This window comes from Bombus vancouverensis, chromosome 6 (genome assembly GCF_051014615.1).
Source record: "Bombus vancouverensis nearcticus chromosome 6, iyBomVanc1_principal, whole genome shotgun sequence".
Lineage (NCBI taxonomy): Eukaryota > Metazoa > Arthropoda > Insecta > Hymenoptera > Apidae > Bombus > Bombus vancouverensis.
Window position 1 is genome coordinate 1,332,306 of NC_134916.1, and position 24,424 is coordinate 1,356,729.

At 34.2% G+C, this 24,424-nt stretch overlaps 5 protein-coding genes across 7 annotated transcripts; 4 read left to right on the forward strand and 1 right to left on the reverse strand.

The window, feature by feature from the left end:
- The first annotated feature begins 470 nt into the window (after positions 1–470).
- On the forward strand, positions 471–2,368 carry ND-24 (NADH dehydrogenase ubiquinone). Of its 2 annotated transcripts, none has more exons than XM_076619087.1 (4): positions 471–628; positions 1,214–1,276; positions 1,349–1,807; positions 1,928–2,368. In XM_076619087.1, exons 1-4 carry the CDS (start codon positions 593–595, stop codon positions 2,111–2,113), a joined length of 744 nt encoding a protein of 247 aa, XP_076475202.1. In that variant the 5' UTR covers positions 471–592; the 3' UTR covers positions 2,114–2,368. The 2 variants fall into 2 exon arrangements, with proteins under 2 accessions (XP_076475202.1, XP_033198557.1); XM_033342666.2 differs by having other exon boundaries at positions 1,940–2,368.
- A 128-nt stretch (positions 2,369–2,496) lies between these two features.
- Positions 2,497–3,404, forward strand: LOC117161265 (peroxin 3). 2 transcript variants are annotated; one of them, XM_076619088.1, is made up of 3 exons: positions 2,497–2,651; positions 2,720–2,843; positions 3,196–3,404. In XM_076619088.1, the coding sequence occupies exons 2-3, from the start codon at positions 2,751–2,753 to the stop codon at positions 3,382–3,384; spliced, it is 282 nt and encodes a 93-aa protein (XP_076475203.1). In that variant the 5' UTR covers positions 2,497–2,651; positions 2,720–2,750; the 3' UTR covers positions 3,385–3,404. The 2 variants fall into 2 exon arrangements, with proteins under 2 accessions (XP_076475203.1, XP_033198555.2); XM_033342664.2 differs by lacking the exon at positions 2,497–2,651 and having other exon boundaries at positions 2,667–2,843.
- An 89-nt stretch (positions 3,405–3,493) lies between these two features.
- Positions 3,494–4,700, forward strand: Pex3 (peroxisomal biogenesis factor 3). Its single transcript, XM_076619086.1, has one exon. It carries the CDS (start codon positions 3,494–3,496, stop codon positions 4,610–4,612), a length of 1,119 nt encoding a protein of 372 aa, XP_076475201.1. The 3' UTR covers positions 4,613–4,700.
- A 1,011-nt stretch (positions 4,701–5,711) lies between these two features.
- On the forward strand, positions 5,712–8,590 carry LOC117161264 (uncharacterized). The gene is made up of 4 exons (XM_033342663.2): positions 5,712–6,499; positions 6,864–7,136; positions 7,751–7,966; positions 8,072–8,590. The coding sequence occupies exons 1-4, from the start codon at positions 6,236–6,238 to the stop codon at positions 8,549–8,551; spliced, it is 1,233 nt and encodes a 410-aa protein (XP_033198554.1). The 5' UTR covers positions 5,712–6,235; the 3' UTR covers positions 8,552–8,590.
- Positions 8,591–9,127: 537 nt separating this feature from the next.
- On the reverse strand, positions 9,128–10,733 carry LOC117161266 (ADP-ribose pyrophosphatase, mitochondrial). The gene is made up of 2 exons (XM_033342665.2): positions 10,033–10,733; positions 9,128–9,930 (listed from the first exon to the last, which is right to left on the reverse strand). The coding sequence occupies exons 1-2, from the start codon at positions 10,289–10,291 to the stop codon at positions 9,296–9,298; spliced, it is 894 nt and encodes a 297-aa protein (XP_033198556.1). The 5' UTR covers positions 10,292–10,733; the 3' UTR covers positions 9,128–9,295.
- Between the last annotated feature and the right edge of the window lie 13,691 nt (positions 10,734–24,424).

A 24,424-nucleotide genomic window follows, 5' to 3' on the forward strand; every position in this document is an offset into this window, starting at 1 on the left:
TAAGCGGAATGATAAATAACATGTATCTAACGTCACAAAGAAAATCGCGTTTGTACTTAGGAGAAAAGTGAAATCGTAGAAAGATAAATATTTCTATTGGGTTGATGAGTGACTAAGTGATGGCGGATTTTGTCATTAGGTGGTAATTTTTATTTAGTAATTTATACTTCTGATTAGAATTATAAGTCAGCCTTTGGTCTAATTTAGAAACACAAATACAACTTAATTAGTAATTGCATAATATTGCAATAAGTAATTCTCATAATTTCATTTGAATTATTTTATATGTATTTTTTAGTTTTTGTCATGTTCAGATATTATTCTCAGTTTCTCTTACGTTTTATATTAACTCTAATACAAACTACAATACAATTGTTATTCTCACTTATTATATACGTATATGCACATGTGATGATTTAAAATTAGCGCTAATTTGAAAATGGCAATTTTTAATTTTGAATCGACCCAACAGGTGACGCTCTAAACGAAGAAATGTGATTTATCTCAAATTGCGATTTAAATATTTATTTCGCAGAAACAAAAAAGTGAAGCGAACAACTGTTAACAATAAATATACAATAATCTTAAAACCATGTTTTTACCTTTGCGTATAATTCATACTCTTGCCGTAAGTTTTATATAGCCTAATACTGTATAGCCTAATTCCTAGTATCATAACCTCTTTCATAATCTTATATAATTTTGTTTATTTATATAAATTTACCGCATATTTTACAGTAATAAAATACATTTAAAATGATATCATGAAATTAGTTTTCCTTATCTTTACTTGTTTAAAGTAACTACTTAAAAATATAAAAGGATTTTAATAACCAATGTCAAATAATTTTAAGTTTTATTTATGCTATTGATATTATTCTTATTATGAAAAATATATTATTATCCATATGCACATATCAATTTATATGGTCCAAATTTTTTCACATACTTCATTATCATTTAATAAATATTCTACATTATATTTTGGAATCTTAATTTATGATCAAATTAAAATTAACATTGATAAAATGTCTTCCTGTTTCTTCTAAAAATAAAAACATTCTGTGAAACAAGTAGGTAATGTAATTCTTTTTCATTGTTTTAAACATATTGTATTTTAAATACTTCACAGATCACAAAGTATAGTTATCTGACATCTAATAAATTCTTTTGAATAATTTGTATTATTTATTTACTTTTTTTGACTAAACAGAATTGCAAGAACGCTAGAGGATTACATACTTCAACCATTCGCATCTCAGATCAGTTATTTATTGTATGTATTATTATATAAATATGAAATTAATGAATGTTTTACACCGATGCTAATTCATTTTATATTGAATAGCATAGAGATAGTGAAGTTGATAATCCAAGTATACCATTTGAATTCAATGAAGCAAACAAGAAACGCATCGCAGCTCTTTTAAAAATTTATCCTGAAGGTCATAAACGTGGTGCGATGATACCTCTGTTAGATCTGGCTCAACGTCAACATGGATGGTTACCTATTTCTGCTATGCACAAAGTAGCGGAAATATTAAATGTCCCTCACATGCGAGTCTATGAAGTTGCAACATTTTATACAATGTTCAATAGAAGACCAATGGGAAAATATCATGTACAAATTTGTACCTGTACTCCATGTTGGTTACGAGATTCCGATTCCATTGTAGAAGCTGTAACTAAAGCTACAAATTGTAAAGTTGGAGAAATGTCTGCAGATAAACTATTTACTGTTTCTGAAGTAGAATGTCTTGGTGCTTGTGCTAATGCGCCAATGTTTCAAGTTAATGATGATTACTATGTAAGTATAATTTTAAAAAATATTTCATAGCCCCAACTAGATAAACCTAATTTGATTTTAAATCCAGGATAAGCCTTAAAATAAATTGAACGTTCATAAAATAAATATAAGTAATATCAGTATCTCTTACAGGAAGATTTAACACCTGAAAGTGCTACAGCTATAATAAATGCATTTAAAAAAGGTGAAAGACCGCCACCAGGACCACAAAATTCTCCTAGATTTGCAGCAGATCCGGCATCTGGTTTAACATCATTGACATCACCACCACCAGGACCTGGATTTGGTGTTAGATCAGATTTATAATTTACCGTATATATAAATAAAACATTATATAATCTGTAACGGATTTAGTACTGATTGGATGTATAAATAGATTACCTAATATACTATTTAAAAAATATGTATAAGATTTAATCAATTGTATCTTATCATCATCTAGCGGTGAAAAGATAGAACTAATTGATATGTGGCAATTAAAAAAAATAAATTTGTTGACTTCTAGGCAGAATTCTTGAACTTTTGAAGGTTCAAATAAAAATGTGGAACCTAAAGAATTAATTGAGACTAGTTTCATTTAAATATTCTTCCTGGCTTCTAAATTATAAGTAAGTTTTAAAAATCGTTCAGTCAGTGGACTATGAGCGAATTTTAGAGGTAACTGACTGAAGTTGGCACGGCACACATCTGAAGTCCGTCACATTATAAATTGCATTTTCTTGATTCTATCTGATTCTATCAAATAATTTAAATTCATAAATACAAAACTTAATACTAACCTTGAATTTTATCATTATTGTTAATTTATTATTATTAATTTGTCCTGACTAAGTTCATTTTCTTAGTAAGTGAAAATTAAAATAAGTTTTGGTATTATAATAATAGTATAATGGTCATATACGATCATTTCAGCTTTAAAAAAAAGTACGGTGAGAATTAAAGAATGACGTTTATGAAGGATCAAAGATCGAAAGGTACGGTCGACGAGCAACTACAAACCTTCATTGAGCGAGAAAGCAAAAATCAACAATTTCAGGTTAGTTTATAAATAAATATTTCTCTTTTAAATCATTTTAATGTTCCGTACAATAATTTTTAATTAATATAATTCCGGAATTAGGAATATTGAAAGTAATATCTATCATCAAACATTAGAAAGTAAAGAATATGCAGGATACTTATTGACTTTTATATTGTATGTAACAACAGTTGTTTTCTTTTGCACTGAATATAAAATTATATCCAAAATAATGTCTTTTAACAGTATGTTAATTTTATATGTTAAGTATTGAGATTAGTTAGTTGATTTATAAATACAAAAATATTTTGAAAAAGAAATTGCAATATATTATTGCAAATATATGTAAAGGTAATCTTTTTATTTTCAGAGACTGACACTTAACATAACTGATATTTGCTGGCAACTCTGTATTGGAACACCTGGTAGTTCCTTGAGTTCAACTAATCGAAGCTGTATTGTAAATTGTGTAGAGAGGTTTATTGATACGAGTAACTTTATTGCATATAGATTGAGAAATACAGTTTTAACTAATGCTGCAGAAGTAAACGTGCAATAAATTATTTCATGATTAAGACATTTTCATAGTTAATTGAGCAAAAATATTGTTACTATTTATGATACATAACATTTTGTAAACAACATTTTATACAATTTATGTAAAAAAAATGTTTTCAAGTCTTCGTGGATTTGTGAACCGGCATAGACGAAAGTTTATATTGGGAGGTATCGTAGTTGGTGGTGTTATTTTTGTCAGATATACAGCACGTAGACTTCGAGAATGGCAAGAGAAAGAAATAAAAGATATGCTGGACAGATCAAAGCGACGTCAATATTTTGAATGTAATGAAAGAACATGCAGTCAGATGATAATGTCTCTTACATTAACTTTAAAAGATTCTATAATAAAAGTTTTGGATACTAATGCTGTTGTAGATAAGCTTAGAAATGGTTGTCCTGATAAAGTAACATGTTGGAATGAATTAAAAGTTTTAGCAATTGCTAGATCTGCCTTAGTAGTTTATTCGTATGCCATGTTAGCAACTTTAATAAGAATTCAATTTAACGTAATGGGTGGTCATGTATACAAGGATATTCAGAATTCTAATGGTACAACAACAGAAAATGTTGTACAAACAAAATATATGTCACTTTCAAGTCACTTTATATACAAAGGAATTAAAAAATTGGGTTTACTCATAAAAGACAAGGTGGCAGAAATAACAGCATCAATTTGTTTGAAAGAAGAATTGAATTTAAGAGACATAGAAGAAATATATTGGGCTTTAACATCTTCTCTTTCTGCAGACAGTTCAAAAGACCCTGTAAAAAATCTTGCTGAATATATGCTATTATCAAATTGCGAGGAAGAACAAACACCTATATTATTAAAATTATTCAATGAAACATTGGATCTTCTAGAAAGTGAAGAAGTACAAAATTTAACACAAAGTAGTATTAGAAGCGGATTTAGTTTACTAGTGGACCACATTTCTGCATTCTTTATTGCTTCTCCTATAGTAGAAAATGGTAAAACTATTCAGAATGGTGTTTCAGTACCAGGAACATCGAGTCAAACTAGCATAAACACAAAGTATGATTCAAATGCGTTTATAAATATTAATAAGGTATCCATGCCAATGGCTAAAATAATACCAATTATAAATGGACAAGTACCAGATAAACCAACATTAAAAGATTTTCAAAGCGATTTGTTACAACGTCTTATAACAAATAACGAACTTAAGACACTTGGAGCAAATATTTATGAGGCATTTAGTTTTTAAAATTAACCACTAAGATATTCATACTGTACACAGAGCACTATATGTATGATATACGAAAATATAGTATGATGAATTGCATTTGATAAAAGTAGCTATAAATACTTCTTTAAACACAAATAATTTTTATTTCAAACAAAATTGTGGAATGAATAACATAGTAAAAGGTTGTAAAAGGATCTCAGCACTTTAATGTTCAACTATATATTTAAAATGTATCATGAGATTCTTATTATTACACATATACACTATAAAAATAGAATTGTAAAGATATTCTAAACTATTTCATTACAATATATAATGTTATTAAGAAATATGTTTTACTTTTTCACAGATACTTTTTTTTATATCATTTTCTTTTTATACTATCTTTTTAAACGCAGCAAAAATGGACACTTCCATGTAAATGATTTAATATTGCAATAAATGTAACTTGACATTTTTAGACTAATAATTTATTAATATTTAATTTCAACAAAGGTGGAAGAAGGCAGTTGTTCATTTAAAAATTTATATTTAAGAATATAATGCATGGCGTATAATATTCGCAAGCATATTACTTTTAAAATGCACTTAGAGCGATTGCGCGCGCAATTTATAGAAAAGATTCAAGAATTCTACTTTTTGATATATAGTACAGGGTTACTCGTTTAACTCGGAACCAGCGCTCGTAAGAACATATGATAGTGGCCAATTTGTAGAAAATGATCGTTAGCAAATTTTGAAATATGACATAGAAGAATGTTTAATACGTTAAAAATGAAAATTACCTAATGATACAAAGAAGACCTCGATGTTTATAAGAATGTGAAAATTTTCATTGTAATTCGCTACTAATTTTGATACTTGAACACAATTTTAAATAAAAAAAATTGCGTTCTAATTACATTTCAGGTAAGCATAATTTAAGGTATTAGTTATTAAAAGAAAATAATTGAATTACGTGTGGGAAAAGAACTGGGTGCGCTTGCTTGCTTGGAAGCTCCGGGAGCGCGCAGAGACATAAAATCGTCGCTTTTTCAGCGATTGTCTTCTTCCTATTGTGATGTCAAATTTAAAGTCCTTCGTCGGCGACCAAACCGCTATGTGTTCTAGCCTAATGATGTTTCTAGTAACAGCTCATAGATGGCGAGCGACATTTGATTATAGTAGTACGCATACATGTTACACTATTGCTACTCTCATATGTTCTCGAATGCCGGTTTTTAGATAAGTGAATAACCACGTACATACTAAGGATACTAAGGACACGAGATCCTGCGATACTACATGAAACGACTTCATTGCGACCATATTAGTTTTAGCACTCGCAACACTCAACACTTTGCACTAGTGAGCACAATGACAAAACGTGCGAGAGTAAAAGGGAGTACAGGAGGGTGAAGTAGACCAGTCGAACGATAGTGGCGCTACATATTGAAGACATAATAAGGTCGCGATCATATCCATAGTATAGTGTCAGTGATTCGACTGTCAGTTTTACTAATCACTTTTACATTTGTGTACCACTTTTTTTCATGCTATGTGAATGTACGTAGTTAGAAGCTTTTAACATTATAACTTTTAAAAATTTTAATACTTTCAACTTTAATACTTTAATACTTTTCAACATCATCAACTGGCACGATGTGGAAATTAGTAGCTCGTGGTATTCGTGAAACTTTGGAACGACGTGCATGTCGTACAAACGTTTATTGTCAAACGCCTCAAGAATCGAATATAAAAAATGAGACTAAAGTCAATTTGACGTGTAATCATAAATTGTTATTACCATCTTTTCCTGTTTTTAATAAAAAATTTTTTGGATCAACTAAAGCTAGTGGTACAAAAGACAAAGATCGTGATTCCAAATGGAATACAAAATACACTTGGTCAGAAGCTATAGGATGGGTAAATTGCGCTTCTGTTTGTTTTTCTTATCTATAATCCTTTCATCTAATATATTCTTTTAGAAAAACTTAAAACTCTTTTTAAAATTATATATGTAAAATTCCACTTTGTGATATATTTTATATTTAGATTTTTGCTGAATATATATATTTAGCTTTGTTTTCATTTCTCTCTTTCTTTCTTGATATTCTTTATATTAAATTACAATAAAGTCTAAACTTTCATAGAAATCGCATTCAAAATTTCAAATTAGATTATATTTTAGTAAATGTGCTTTTCTTATAAAATTTAATTTATTATGTTAATAGCAATAATTAAATTACTTTTATTTTCTAAATAAATAATATGGTAATTTTTTTAATAGACAAGTGTATTAGCTGTTGGATGGGTGGTATGCCAAACATTATGTCTTCGCAGAAGGCTCTTTGAAAAAGAAAAAGTTGATTCCTTAAAAAACAAACTATTACAAGTTCCAGAAGTACATACTTCTTATTTACTTGATCAAGTATTAAATTTAAAACCAAAACACATTTTACCTATTATTAATTGTATCGCCAATAATAAAATACATGCTCAAGAAAACAATGAAGCAGAATGGAAACCAGAAAAACCACTTGGGCCTATCACCATTGAAGAGGTGACAATGTTATTCTGCAGGCATTATAATTAACAACTGACAAAACAATTTGTAATAGAGAGCAGATAACATTCTTCAATTAAAGTAATATTTACATTTAGACATTATATCATATATTGTAATTCTTAATGGTCTATATATTTATTTCATACAAATTTATAATAAAACTTTAATTTGCTTAATGTTACATATATATATCTAATGAGATTTCATTATGGTTTCAGTACTTCACTTTATAATCAGTGGTTTAATAAATAATTTTAATTTTAAATATTTAATTGTAAATTATCGTTTAATGATATAATATGTAAAATTATAAAAAAGCAAAACATAATGGATATAAGACTGACAAATTTTTTGTTGCATCTCCTTTCCAAAACATATTCTTATTCACTTAATATTGAAATTTTATTCTAAAAGTAACAAACTGTCAAATTTTATTTGCCACGACTATAATTTTATTTCATATATATTACAAGACTATACAAAAGCAGAATATAATTTTGGTTATTTCAGAATTAGCTGTTTTCAGCTTTTTCTATCTTGATTATAAACCTATCTAAAATTAAAAAAAATCTTTTTAAAAAAGTTTTTTATTCTTTATACATTCTCAGGCTTTAAAAGAAGCTACTAAAGAATTTGCCAATACTCATAAATTAACTGTTGCTGAATTTGAACTTCAATACGGCTTGAAAGCTTTAGAAGAGAGACGTTATAAAGATGCTATAAAACATTTTACTGCTGGTGCAAGTTTATCATCTGCTGCTAGTATGTTCAATTTAGGACTGTGTCACGAATTAGGACTTGGAACATTGGTTGATCACACGCAGGTATAATATGTTAAAAGTATACATATTTTAGTATGGAAATTACAAGTTGTTACGTAGAGAATACAAAATTCTACATCTTATTAAATTTTATATTTTTTTTTTTAGGCTGCCAAACATTATAATGATGCAGCAGAACGAGGTCATGCAGATGCTATATATAATTTAGGAGTTTTTCATGCTCAAGGCAGAGGTGGTTTTACAGTAGATATTGATAGAGCTCGAAGTTATTTTATTAAAGCAGCAAAGTTAGGACAAAGACAAGCGCAACATGCGCTAGATTTAGAGAAACAGTATTACCAAGTTAAACGAAAAGAAATTGATACAATTCTTCCGAATGAGTGTACAGATATCTTACAGCATATGCGAAATAATGAGGATATGAATCATATTCTTAGAAAGCTAATTAATTATAATAATGTATTATATACACAATCAGAAGCAGAATTTTTAGAAGATTCTGATCATAAGCAAACCATGGTAGAATGTACGAATTCTATAAAATTAGTTTTCAATATTTTTGGGTTAAGTAAACGAAATATATTACCTGTCTCTGTGGAGTCAAATAATTGTAATGTGACATGTTAGAATGTAGCAAAATTAATAAAAGTAAAAATGAAATGTAATGTTTCGTGTATTTGAGATATGCTATAAACATTTTTTTTTATAACGTTTACGTCAATTATATTATGAATTATCAAGATTAAAAATAAAAATATTAATTGACTAATTGTATAACAAAATCTATTCAGGATATACAGTATTTTTAAAAAAATGTTTATTTAGTAGAACATCCTGCCAAGAGTTGTTTTAAGACATTCATGAAATAAAATTTGTGATCTGGAGGTACCGTAATACATATAAAAGTATTTTTATGTATGCCATTTATATTATATTTATATCTTTTTCCATTTATATTACATATTTATAAACAAATATCTCCTTTTTATGACTTATTTTTGGTAAGATACTTAGTTTAATGAGGAGTTATGAAGTTTTTAATGATACTTCAATTTATAGACTTTTAAAAAATATATTGTTATCTATGATGAATATATACATTGTACATGTATATTTAGAATATAATATGTTATCAACTAATTCTGCTTTATGGAACACATGTGCAGTGGAAGAGTTTATTATGATAATTATCATCAGTAACTGTTTTCATTTTATAATATGTGATTTTATTCTTTTTCTACAAACTGATACATACAAATTGTCATATTTTCCTGTATGTATATAAACATTCTCGATCAATTTTGTAATCTTCAATATAATAAAAGATGAAAATAATTAAGCCTGTTCTATTTACTAAAAATTTTAATGTCTTTACCAATGTGCATTACGTTTTTCTGCTGTTTTTCTGATAAACTCACTATGATTAGCATATAAGTTCAAATTTCTATCAATATCCATCCAACGTACATTAAGTGCATCATCACCAGCCACTAGCTTTATATTTCCAAGAACATTATTATCATGATCATGAAAATTTAAAGCTACGGTTTCCATCCAAGCATTATCAGTATTTCTAGGATCATCTACATATCCTTTATAAATTTCTTCTCCCTGTTCAAAAAATTTTCTCATAGATTTTTCTAATTCTTCATTTTCTGCTCTATCCCTTTTTAAAGAATTCATGGCTTCTTCCATGAATTCTCTTTTTAAAGTTCTTGAGACTGTTTCACCTGGATCAACCATTCCACCAGGAATAGCCCATTCTCCAGAATCTTGTCTTTGTATAGCAACGAATTCCAAAATTGGTTTATTTGTATCTTTGTTTATTTCTGTTACACCTGTAATATCCTGTTTCCAACGGGTCACAATTGGATCTGCTGCATGATTTGGCCCCCATCGTCCTAAGAGACCACGTCCTATGATACCAGTACGACCAATGGGATTTAAAGGACAACCATCTTCGTTTATAACATAGTCATTTGTAAAACTCCTACGATTAACATTTCCTGTTGACAATAAATTAATACATATTTAAAAATATTATAATGCGCAGAGTAAAATTTTAATAGTGATTGATCAAATATGTAAAGCTTTTATGAATTGTTTACCATCAACAGCATTCCATTTTGGTTGAAATGAAATATCATCAATTTCTAAATCTGCCCATGGTTTTCCCTTGAGACTCGGAGCGGTATATTCAATTGGCTTATATTCTGGATATTCAATGTTCCATGCCACTTTATTTTCAGGTACTTCGAAACGTTTTACATTACTAGATGGGTAGAAACCTTGCCTGCATTTATAATGAATCATTCTAATAATTATCACCCGCATAAAGTAAAACAAACTACTTTTAAGTTCGATCATAAAGTTAAATATTATTGAGTATCGTGATACTCTTGATCACTATGCTTGCTATACATTTAAAAATAAAACAGTTGTCAATCATCGTCAGTTATCTCTCTCTCTCTCTCTTTCTTTTACTCTTCGAATCTTTTATCAAAACAGGTAGCTATATACAAGCACCGACAAGGTATTAAAGGAGTAGACGTGACATTTAATAACTCTTTGTATCCTACGTTTTGGTGTCACCTAACCCCCATATCATTTCCGTGTCACATACGACGTTATTGGTTTAATATAAAATAAGATACCAGCGCTACTGGAGCGGTAGGAATTATAATTAAATCAATGGTCAACATAATTACAATCGAGAATGGGCTCAATCATTTACATTTAGTTAATGAGAATAGTAGTTGTTAGTCTTCGCGGAGACTACGATGTTTCACCACGTGAGAGACATTGTAGACAGTCGGGTATTGATTAAAATTAATAGCTATTTATCGCTTGCTTTTTATACATTATGTGTATATATTAAATGTTTATTGTGCACTTACAATTTTGTTATAATATGTAGTGTAGAACGTATAATGCATAATTTTATATAATTTTGCTCGCTTGTTTAGTTCAAAGTAACATTATGAAACACATCATAAGAAATACATGTATTCCAATTGCGATTTAACAAACCATAATACAACGGACATCATTAGTTTTCATTGTTTCGTAGTGAATGATAGCGATAGATACATAACGTGATGATTTATTTCATTTGTCTTGATTTACACTTTTTTTACCCTTGCAACGTTTTGTAACAATGGTAACAATATACAGGCATAATATATAGTCTTTGTTTCTGATACACTAGTGTCAGATATCAATTGTTGCATTCCGTTAAAATAAATATACCATTATTAGATATTCTTTTTAACATTTTACTGACCGCTAGCGGTTCAACAGCATACGCACGTCTGACCGGCAGCTCAAGCGCAGATTCTCCCTAGCGTCGGCTCTGTTTCGGTTTAGACTCCCCAATACCATTCTTTTCGTTCATCGTGAACGGTAAGTTTTTTCAATTAATTTAAATTAAATTAATAAAACTGTGGGAGCTTATAAAGCGACGCAACTGAGCAAGGTACCTTAGTACTAAATAACAAATGCTCAAATAATGAAACAGATTGTCGGCGAGAGAAAGCCGATTAATAGGCTATTGGTCCGTAAGCGTCGACGACAAAAAATCGATTAATCGACTATCAGTCGGTAAAGTGTTAACATGCCGATCCGTATCTTTATAATTTTGTAGAATCTTCAACCTGAAAATGTCGCTACAAAATAGAAAAGGAAGAGCAATTTGCTACAATTCAGAAACGGACTAGGATCACTATAATATACAAAATATGAAATCAAAAAATTGAAAATTTTGGGCTTGAATATAATTTTTTATAGAATTGATTATGATATTTGTTAATATCTTATAATAGGTTTATGTTATTTTATCTTAATATTATAAACAGACATTCAACTAGTAAAAACATAACAATTCAATATTATAAACTTAACATAATTAATTACATATTATGCAATTTTTTAAAACATGTTAGACAGAGTGCCGACTGGCCCTTACAATGATCACAATATGTTGTTACTTTTTTGGCTTTATTCGCGGTATACTCTCTACCTTTTATTCTAGAAATGCGTTTATAACATTATTTACACCGCCGTTTCGTTTTTCTCGCGGGCCCTTGGTATGACTGCAGAAAATGTGAATGTTTTTTGGCCAGTACTTCATTCTCACTTGGCATTTCTTCTCTGTGGGGATTCACTGTACTTAAAAGGTGATTAATGATTTTTTCGCGAAATTTTAAAATTTTAATACTTTTACTACCCCATTTTCTATCTACATAACACGCATTTACGAGGCAAGTCCCGCATATTAATTCTATTACAATTTTTCTATACTGTAATATCGAAAAATAAGGATAGAAATTTTTTTTCGATTACTTACAATTTATTAATATTAAACTGAATATACAGATATAAATTGGACAGAGAACGATATTTATTTAACGGAACTAAATGCAATACTCGTATCTATATCAAATAACTTTACAGTTATTTGATCACTCTCGTCACAACGAATCTAACACACACTCTCTCTCTCTAACAACTCTATCAATTCTCACGACTCTACTCTTCGACGACTCGAAACCTCTAACGACTCTACTCTTCAACGACTCAATTAGCTCTGCTCTTCGTCAATACAATACTGCCCGGTCGTGCTCGCTCTTGCTCTCGTCCTCTCACACACACACACTTTTCGGCTCACATACTTTGGCCTCTCGATTCCTTGAAATATGAAACCGTACCTCTGTTTTGACACTGCTTATCCTTTCTCGCGTCGCTGTTACTAGGCGCTCTTGGATGTAAACAAACCACGAAAGACGACGTACACGGTGCTTTCTAATTTCAACCGATCTCTAATTCAAATCTATTCTACGATATTACAATACCATTTTACGGTTCTGCGTAAGCAACTATAATAAGATGACATCTGATCGGTTAGATCAACCCCCTTTTTAGCATCATTATAAAAAAAACAGTGTCTGGCTTTAATTTACTATTTTTCCCCTAAATAATAACACACCTGTAATTTTTGGAAGTAGCTAGCATATATACTGGCCTTTTGTCAGTTCATTTTAAAAATTTAACATCGCTCCGAATTTGAAAGCTCATAAAACCACCCCGTTGCTGTTTCTGTTTTGTCTGCGGCGGTAGAAATTTTTTATTCATATTTATAGTGCCACAAATAAATATTCTTTTTTGCAGAAGTTCCTCGGCCAAAGGGACACTAAATGCTATCGGTAAATAGTATGCGGTCTTCAAATAATAATTCACCTATCAATGTCATTACTACATCATGCGCATGTGTTTTCACTATTCTCCGACGAACATGCATGACTATTTTTTTCCTGTACGGAATTGAAAAATTTTTTGATTCGCGCTATAAACTTTTCTTATAGAAAAATGTTCACAGAATTGCGTGCGATGGCCATAATTCGCGTCAAACCTCTACTTTTTGAGAAAAATCGAAAAGAGTACTCCAAAATTAGAGTCAAAACTGGTCCCGTCAGCTTTACTTAGCATTTACAGATATATGCAATTTGATATTGCCGAACTATTGTATATCAATGTATTAGTTGAACTCCACGAGATTCATTATCGCATTAATCGTATAGGTTTTGTAAATTCGACCAATTGCGGGGAGACGTAATCGCGAGGAGAGACGTCAACGGGAGTCGTAAATCCCCGTTACGATTATAACAATCGACACCACGAATTGATCGATCCCCTGATTTCCGTTGAGATAATAGGGGTGATTGAGTTTGTATAACACTGTGATTCACAGAATTATAAATTATATATTTCCAACACTTAGATTACACTGACGTAGAGAAATAAATAGTACGATAGATATGTACGCTAGAGCAGGGCTCTTATAATGGAAATTAATGTATTAATGGATTTAGCACTATAATATATTTAGGAGAGGAGATGTATGTTCGACAACACCGAGAACCGACAAGAGATTTGCGTGAAGTATGCGACTCTCGCGCTATGTGTAGACTGCCGCGTTAGGCGTTAGTTTTTAGACTGACTGTCGCTCTTTTTCTAATACGGAAGAAAAGTTCGGTGTGGGTGTGCCCCTGTGCCTAAAGAACGCGGATTCGTTGTTCCCACTTTCGTTAGGAAAAGTGAGGGTAACGAACCGCGGTGTCGATTGGTCATGACCTGCACTACTGCTCGAAGGGATGAGTAGGAAGTCTCCTACCATCGTGGTGGATAGATGACTGTGTGCGTGAGAAAAACCTAGCTTGTTTTATTAGAAGGCTATTCGGATTTTCCTAATGGGTGCGTACCCGCTTTCTCCGTGTTTTAAGTGCGCCTAATAAATCCAAGGACCTCTCTAAAAACCGACTGTGTTTCGAGAATATTTTTTAAGCTTTAGAAATTCTTCAAGACAAACGGATTGAAGACACATGGCGAAACAATACAGGGAAGTGAAAGTTATGGTGGGTCCTTAGGTTTATTGAGGGTCGAAGTGACGTTACGCAGGCCGGTTGTTGTCCGGTCGCGCGGGCTGGCGTGCAGATGTTTTAGGCGGCGTAACAGGTTTTGTAATTTTGCTGTAAATTGAGGTTAAAGTTGAAAAATTGCGATTTTTTTCAAAATCGATTTTCTCAACAACTGAGGGTGATGGACAAAAACTGGTTTCAGATTCCTTTTTAGCTCGTCGAGACCTATAAGAATCACCTAGTGGGTATTGCCGTGCAAAAATCGTGTTGAACAGTGTAATCTGACGCTGCGCCGCCCCACGAAGCGAATCGTGCATTCGGGCGCCACCTCACAGAGAAAACCCTAACTATCGGCGTCAACGTGTTAAACCCTGGAACTTTCTTTATGGTCCGCTATATGGTTCGAATATGGGCCGCTATGCATGCTTGAAGAAAGCAATCGCAAGAAAAGTATTTGGTTTTGTCTTAATTTTCATAATGATGTTACTGTTTAAATCTTCTTAAAGAACTTTCACGCACAATGAACAAAAATGTATATGACTTAGGCTTCTTTAGTTTCTTAGGTCCGATGTAGTTGTGGAATTTCGAAAAAAATAAAACTACACCATAAATTATCGAAAAAAAAAGAAAAAAATTATCAGACATGCGATTAAATTCTTTCGATAAAATGAAATGTAAGCTTGCTCTTTAAGTTGTGGCGGATCGGTATCAACAGGACGCCGACAGGTCGAGGCATCAACGCGGCGCAACACCTCCCGGGCGATTCGCGGGTACCAACCGCCAACACCAGAGGGCTACTACGACGACAACGAGTCTGTCTGTCTCGCTAGCGATCAAATATAGGGTGTCACGATACAAATACCGCACCTAGCGAGAAGAGACTCCCTCTGCGTCTAAGGCAGGGACTACCGGGCATAGCCTTACTGACGAGTCCACCGGTAGTCCCGGGACGAAACGCGAATTCTCTTTTCACCTGGCAGCAACTACTCCACTACACTTCCTACAAAAAGTCTTGAGTCAGGGGCTGTCATCTGCATTGTTTATTGCTTCATTAACGGGTCGCATACAAACAAGAACGGCCCAACACACGGCTACTTTCTCTGAGACGTTGAATGATTTGTTCGATAATTTAAATAGTAGATGCCTCGTGACCCCAATCCAAACAAGTATGCGTTTTGGCGATTTTGCTCTAACGTAGCAAGTAATTTAGGAAAACAATTATATGATACGGGAAATTGGTTTGTTGTTTCACCAAAAGGTTTCAAAGCGCTTCCTTGTTTTTTGGGATTACGACCATTTGTAAGTGCTACTTTGCGACTGTGAAACGATTTAGAAGAAGAAGGAATTTCGTTTTTAATGACTTCGCAGCTCAAGACTGATTGTTTGGAAAACTTCTTTTCCGTTTTGCGAATGCACGATGTCACTTATAATCTGAATCTTTCGGTAAAAGCAGTGCCTCTTATGATTCGGAAAAAATATTTTATTACATTTACAAAGTAGTTCTAATAGTAGAAATTGCATGCTTGATGATAATACGCCATTAGTACCGGAGGATATTATATCATAATGTGAACCAGCCACAAGTCGTCCTCTGATATTTCATCTTTTGTTGAAGAACATACTGTTGATGATAGTATCGATATACATGTTGAAGTTACTGACGTTAATTCGGGCAACAGTTCGGATTCGTAGGCTCCACTATGAAAACGCCTTCAAAATTATTGCATTTGAAGAATCTTTAACCAGCTTTATTTTTTTAGCAATAACCTACGTGTTTGTGAGCTTTATAGCATTCTCTTTTACATTTGTCTAGTTCTATTTTGCAGCATGTGTATATATGTTTATGTGCATTACGTTGCTTTTTCGCTTACATTCCACCACTTATATAATTTCAAGCATGTGTAATGCTTCATTTTCCCGTAAAACATACACATTTTTTTTTTAACGGCACGATGCATGTGACGGTCTTTAACTTTTTCTCTTTTTCTCGTCGAGTGTTTATGAATGATTATGAATATTATACATACTCTGGGATGATAAAAACCTTCTTTCACATCTGCACGTGGTTCATCCCTATTAATACTATTACTTTACTTTCCAAATTTTCAAAAATTTAAAAATTTGGTTACAAAAAGAATAGTGGAACTAAGGGGAAGGAAAGGTATGTAACAATTGCATGTATTAAAAGACAACATGAGAATTTATTTTTGCATTTTATTCTACATTTTTTTATTATACATATTTTATTTGACATTTTACGGCGTGTTACGTCGCGTAACACTCTACCTAGCCCAGGCCACACACCGCGGGCAATATGGCAACCAGATGTCTTCGGATACTCGCAGCGTATCCTCCATAGTTTCAAGTACCTTCCATAAATCTCATAGATTTCCTAGAAAAGGTCCTTCAAACCAAAGAAACGTCGGTTTCGGAAGAATTTCTAAAGACTATTGTCTACCACGGCTGGACAAGGGAAAGTTAGTTTTTCTCACGCACGCTGCAACTTTCCTCCCACTAACCACTTTCTCTCGAGAGCGGTTAAGACCCTTCGTTTAACCAATTAAAAACGAAGCCTATTCCCTCACTCTCCTAAATAACATCGGCACCAACAAATCCGATGGTCCCGTGCGCTAGACACACCCATCCTTAGCCTTCCTCCGAGACAGCATCGTCTCCCAAGACAGTACTGATTTTACATCCTTCGAACGGTCAACATCCTTCCACGGGGTATACACACCCGTAGATCAGTCACTCACTCATCTCGTACATACGCACCAGCGTAACTGCCTTCGTTATAAGTTGTGGAATAAACGGTGAAATATAACTTACTCTACTGTGTCATATTCATTTAACCACCTCTGTTATCTTAACCGAAACAGGGGAACGACTACTTCGCGGCGTCGATTCACCGAATCGTAGCGAGAATTTACGCCTCTCGCTGACGCGTTTTCCTCGCGACCGCGTCTCTCCGCGAACGGTCGTAACACGGCGAAAGTTAACACATTTGAAGCCCTGTACTGAGGTGCAACATTTTTCTTTACGATCATGTTGCGATCATATCATATGTCTTTTCTCTGATTACCCAGTTAAAAATGACAAAGACGAAGAAATGTACATCAGGCGTCAATGATTCCCTATGAAAAGTATGTAGCATAATTCGCGTATGGCTTAATTTAGCTATATGAAGTTAGATGTGTCGGGAAAAAAGTAATACAGGCTGCAAGCAGTGTTGACGATGACGCACACCGTTCATGTATCAACTTCCACATACGACAATAATATATTGTCTTTCTACAAGGCATTTTGTAAGGCCCCGGGCTTATGGATAGTCCGATCATTTTCAAATAACTTGACAATTTCGGATCTATTCAGAAGATTTTCTCTCTCTCACTCTTTCTCTGTCTGTCTGTCTGTGTTTTCGCACGTTCGCGGGAAGACGCGATCTCGAAGAAGCGCGCCAACGGGAGTCGTAAATTCCCGTTACGATTGACTAATCGATGCCACGAATCGTTCGATCCCTTATTTCTTGTGGGATAATAAGGGTAGTTAAATTGAAGATAACGCTGCTATTAATAGGTTATTATATATATTTGCACGATCCAACAACCTCGGTGTAATACAAAATGAATGTTTAATATAAGATGACTACGAATGAGTACGTCCTGAGACTCTGTTCGCGTTGTCGCGTATGATAATGTATTTTGTCGACTGACTGTATTTGACTTGTTGACTGCTTGATAAGATGCTTGATCGAGACTGACTGATTTGAGTTGATAGACTGACGATTCGCTCCTATGTTTTTCCGGAGGAAAGCTTGGTGTGGATGTGCCCTTTGAACGAAGAACGCGGATTCGTTGTTCATACTTTTCGTCAAGGAAGTGAGGGTAACGATCCGCGATGCCGATTGGTATTGCTGATGCTAATGAAAAGGATATGAGGAAGTCTTCCACCAACGTGGATCGGGGGGTGACTTCGTTCCTGGGGAAAATCAGCCTTTTTCCGTAGACATATGTTCGTTTTTCCTATTCGGTGACTACCCGCTTTCTCCGTGATTTTTAAGAACGCCTAATAAACTCAAAGACTTTTCCGAAACCCGGACATTTTTTTTTCTTTTTAATTTTTTTTTTTTATTTAGTTGTTTACATTCACAATTTGTCCGATTTGGACATTTGGTAGAATTTTTTGGCTGTTGTATCATGTGGGTGGCTACCCCCAGCGGGGTACCATCTTCGTGTTTGTTAGGTTATATCCTTTATGAGATCTGTTGGGTGTTTCCTTTTTAGTCTTCTTTCTATGCTTGATGTGATTTAATGTCACGTGTATCCTATCAGCGTTCGCTGTTGAGTGCCGAAGCGTGCAGACGTGTGTCTAGTGCTCTGTGAAGTTCGTAAAACAACACGTGACGCCCATCCGTCGAAAGTGATTCGAAACAAACTTAACCCAAGTGTTTCATAACTAACCAGTGGAAAATCCAACGCTCCTAATTTCTGATCCGAATCATAGCCTCTCGACTAGTTACTTCAAATTGAATTAACTAGATCGACGATGGCCCAAGTATCCCGACCAGGCTCTCTTGAGCAAAACCACAACTGCTCCGCTCTTCCTCCCCCGTGGCAAAAGGACGATATGTTTCTCCTAACATTCGAGACGAAAAACATTAAAAAGCGTAAGCTAGAAATAGTTAAAACTAACGTAATCACTAGCCAAAACAAACAGACAACAAGCGGTGTAACCGCCTATAATAGATACTCAATATTAGAATCCACTAATGACTCCATGGACACAGCCGAAACACCAACAAACCAAAATACGCGTAAAAATCCCCCTCCCCCACCTATCTTCATTGACGACGTCATCGACATTCAAACAATGAGAAAGAAATTAAGAAAGTCCATTGAGAAAGAAATTAACAAAGAAGACTACAAACTTAAAATAAACAATAACCAAGTCAAAATTCTGCCGACCAACCCAGAATCACACAGGAAACTAACCAAGCTACTAGAAACCGTTAACGAAAACTTTCACACGTATCAACCAAAGCAAGAAAGACCTTTTCGAGTGGTACTACGCAACATCCACCACTCAACTAACTTGGACGAACTGAAGTCCGAACTCCTAAATCATGGCCACGAAGTAACAAACATAAGCAACATAAGACATAGAATCTCGAAAAACCCGCTATCCTTATTTTTCATAGACTTAAAACAAAAGCCAAATAACAAACAAATATATAACATCAATCGATTAATGAACTCAGTAGCCAAATTCGAACCTCCTCTTATAAAAAAAGAGATAGTGCAATGTAAAAGATGCCAAAGGTACGGACACACGCAGGAATACTGCAACCGTAATTTCCGCTGCATTAAATCTGCAGGTGTATACCCTACTGAGCAGTGCACGAAATCTCCAGAAACCCCTGCGAAGTGCATCCTCTGTCAAGGAGACCACCCTGCGAACTATAAAGGTTGTTCTGCCTACAAAACCCTGTACACAAATAAATACCCTAAACCCAGAGCAAAAGAGATAACCAATCAAGTACCCAGTCCTCAAAAATTCTCTACTACTTCAATGTCCTATGCCCAAGCAGTCCAAGGAAATCAAAATAATCCGAAAACCCATAGGGACCATTCTCATAATAGCGTTCCCACAAAATACGGAGAACTTTGCCAGACTCGAAAAACTAATCGAAGAACAATCAGAACAAATTAATAACTTACTATCATTATTAACACTCATCATGGATAAATTAATACGCCCCGACACAAAATAAACCAAGACGCATAGCTCTTTGGAATGCCAACGGTCTAGCTCAACACAAATACGAACTAGAACTCTTTTTAAAACAACAACAAATCGACGTAATGCTCATATCTGAAACTCACTTCACCGACAAAAATTACCTGAAAATAAACGGTTATAACTTCTACCATACCCAACATCCCAGTGGAAAGGTCCACGGCGGTACCGGAATTATTATCAAAGTCAGCATTAAGCACTACGAACTTCCATCATTCCAGAAAGACTACCTCCAAGCAACAAACGTAACAATAGAAGACTGCCATGGTACAATTACCACTTCAGCAGTATACTGTCCTCCCAGACACTCCATCGCCAAAGAAGACTTTGATAACTTCCTTGACGCTCTGGGCAATAGATTCATAGCTGGAGGAGACTATAACGCCAAACATACCCAATGGGGCAGCAGACTGATCACCAACAATCTCAACTACCTCACCACATACGAACCCACACACTGGCTCACTGACACTAACAAAATACCTGACTTACTTGACTTCTTCATAATTAAAAATATCTCGCTAAGATATCGAGATTACAATTATCGAGAATACACCTAATGGATTTATTCATAACCAACTCACCAACTGGCAGCTCTTTAGAGAAGTCTTTAATCACTCAACTTCAGCCTTAATTTCATTAAAAACTAATGAAGGTATCGAAGAAGCCACGGAATACTTAAACACGAGCATAATAAACGCTATCCGCTCCTCCACACCTACTAAGACTTCTATCAGCAAACGTGAATATCCCCATTACATATTAAAAAAATAGCAGAAAAACGTAGACTAAGAAGAGTATGGCAGACCCATAGAACATCGGATGACAAACGCAAACTAAACAACGCAACTAGAAAGCTAACCAAAATCATCAAAAATTACAAAAATGACTGTTTTCATAAATATCTCGCCAATTTGTCTCTCACAGCTGACTCCAACTACTCACTATGGAAGGCTTCCAGGAAACTCACGCGCCCCCCGCAAATAATCCCCCCAATCCACCGTTCGCAAGGTGGATGGGCGTGTTGCCCTATAGAAAAAGCCAACCTGTTTGCTAAATACTTGTTTAAAGTATTTAAACCCTCATTTCTCCAAAGCTGCCGCGGACATCACTGAATACCCGCATTCTCCCTTCCAAATGTCTCCTCCTATTGAACCCTTCACTTCTGCAGAGATTATAGAATCAATCAGTCGCCTAAATCCCAAGAAAGCAGCGGTGCACGACCTAACAGGCAATAAAGCAATTAAGGAACTTCCCATAAAAGGGATTGCACTCATCACATCGATTTTTAACGCAATTCTTCGCCTTGAATACTTTCCTAAGACCTGGAAAATCTCACTGATTACCCTCATCCCTAAACCCGGAAAACCGGATATATGAAACCAGCTCCTATCGCCCAATCAGTCTTTTACCTACCCTGTCTAAACTATTCGAGAAGATGCTAACGAATCGACTCCTTCCACTCCTAAAGGATTTGAAAACACTTCCTGATCATCAATTCGGCTCTGGAAACAACATTCAACAGTAGAGCAAATCCATCGCATAACTCACATTATCAGCCAAACCCTTGAAAGGAAAAAATATTGCTCAGCGGTATTCCTAGACATTCAACAGGAATTCGACAAAGTATGGCATGAAGGTCTATTATACAAGCTCCTCGCTCCTACTACTCCATCCTAAATTCCTACCTAACCAATAGACAATTCATGGTTAAATGCCTAGACGCCACTTTCACAATATTCCCAATAGAATCTGGCATACCCCAAGGTAGTATCCTCGGACCCCTGTTGTTTTCCATATACACTGCCGATTTACCTATATCAACAGAGATAGCAACATTTGCTGACGACACAGCGCTATTAGCTTCCCACGCAGACCCGATAATTGCTTCATCCACTCTTCAGCGATGCCTCGACTCTATGGAAAAGTGGTTTCATAAATGGAGCTTCAAAATTAATGAAAAAAAATCCACACATGTAACCTTCATGCTCCGGAAACAAACTTGCCCCGAGGTCACCATCAACAATACAACAATTCCTAGCAAGGACACAGTCAGATACCTGGGCATGACCCTGCACAGGAGATTAACCTGGGAAAACCACATCACAGACAAAACGAAGCAACTAAAGGACAAAGTCAAAAAATTCTATTGGCTCACTGGCCGACGATCCAAATTAAACACACAGAATAAAATTATTCTCTATAAGACCGTAATAAAACCTGTTTGGACCTACGGAATCCAACTATGGGAAACAGCAAGTAATTCCAACATTGAAATACTTCAACGCTTCCAATCGAGAACGCTAAGATCCATTACAAATGCACCCTGGTATGTCACCAATGAACTAATACATCGCGACCTCAAGATACCAACAGTCAAAGAGGAAATAGCAAAATATAGCGACAGATATAGCAAAAGAATCAACAAACATCGAAATCCCCTAATTCCTGGACTACTTGATACGTCGGACCAGATCCGCAGGCTGAAGAGACACTACCCGCTAGACCTAAACGTTAGATTCAATTAGTTATCTAAATTAAGTAATATTTACTTATTTATAATACTTACTTATAAATTATATTTATCTATAATAAGTATTAACTTATTGTAAATAATTAGCCATGTCACTGCGCCACGCCAGAAAAAATTACTGAAAATTCTCAATGCGAGAATTGATTGTAAATTTTAATAAATAAATAAAAAAAAAACGTGTATCCTATCCTAAACAGGATAGAAACATGCGACTTCTCATTCATAGATAACGTTAGGCATCGCGAAATTCAACTGCTTCCCACCATCAATTGTCATGTCACGATGAAACGTATTGGCACTCACTAGTAAAACGTACTTGGTGAAATATGAATTAATTGTAATTAATTAATTATGTAAGATAAATGTTCTTGAAACGAAATTATATCACGCGCGCGATTTCCGATCGGGGCGCAGACAAACAATAGAAATGTATCCTTAATCTTTGCCTAAACTTTAGTCGAGAAATGCTCTTTAAAATTGTAAAAATCATATCGAAATTCGTTCAGTGGTGCTCGATATTAGTTCGAACATACATACGCTTACCGGGAACTTTATATTATATTATGTATAGATAGAATAATAATATGCAGTAACACGCCAGTTGCATTTTTTATTATTGGGCTGGCAACTAAGTGATTGCGGATTTTGTCTATAGGTAGTTTTAGCACATTCTTTTGTTTTGTCAACGTGTTCAAAGCACCTAACCTATATTGTTTTTTTGTTGTTTGAACTTTCACCTTTAATTTAGTAAAAAAATGGTATCAAGACGCGCATTTCAGACATATTTTATCGTATTATTTCCGAAAAGGCAAGAACGCATCGCAAGCACACAAGAAATTATACGCCGTATATGGGAATGAAGCCTTGAAAGAAAGAAAGTGTCAAAATTGGTTTGCCAAATTTCGTTCTGGTGATTTTTCACTGAAAAATCCAGTTGAAGTTGATGAGACCCATATCGAGGCCATTATCGATTCAGACCGTCATAGCACAACGCGTGAGATTGCAGAGAAGCTCAATGTATCGCATACATGCACTCAAAAAAAATTAAAATAGCTTGGCTATGTCAAGAAACTCGACATATGGGTCCCTCATTAGCTTAAGGAAATTCATTTGACGCAACGCTTTAGCATCTGCGATTCGCTTCTGAAACGCAACGAAATTGATTCATTTCTGAAACGACTGATTACTGACGATCAAAAGTGAATAGTTTATACAGCCCAGACGACACCAAAAGCTGAAATTTACCAAAAAAAGATTATGCTGTCAGCTTGGTGGGATTATAAAGGAATTCTGTACTTTGAACTTTTACCAGGAAACCAAAGGATTAATTCAAACGTGTACGTTCAACAACCCGCCGAACTGCAGTTCAAGAAAAGCAGCCAGCATTGGCAAATTGTAAGCGTGTTGTTTTCCAGCATGATAATGCAAAGTCCCATACATCTTTGGTCACTCGCCAAAAATTATTGGAACTAGATTGGGATGTGTTGTCACATCCACCATATAGTCCTGATCTTGCGCCTTCAGATTATCATTTATTTCGTTCCATGCAGAACTCCTTAAATGCTAAAATTTTTAATGACGCTGACGATGTAAAATCACATTTAATTCAGTTTTTTGTTGGGAAAAATCAGAAGTTTTATGAACATGGAATTATGACACTACCTGAAAGATGGTAAAAAGCCATCGACAAAAACGGACAACAGCTAATTGAATAAAGTTATATTTCTAAACAAAAATTTTGAATTTTCCTTCTTATAT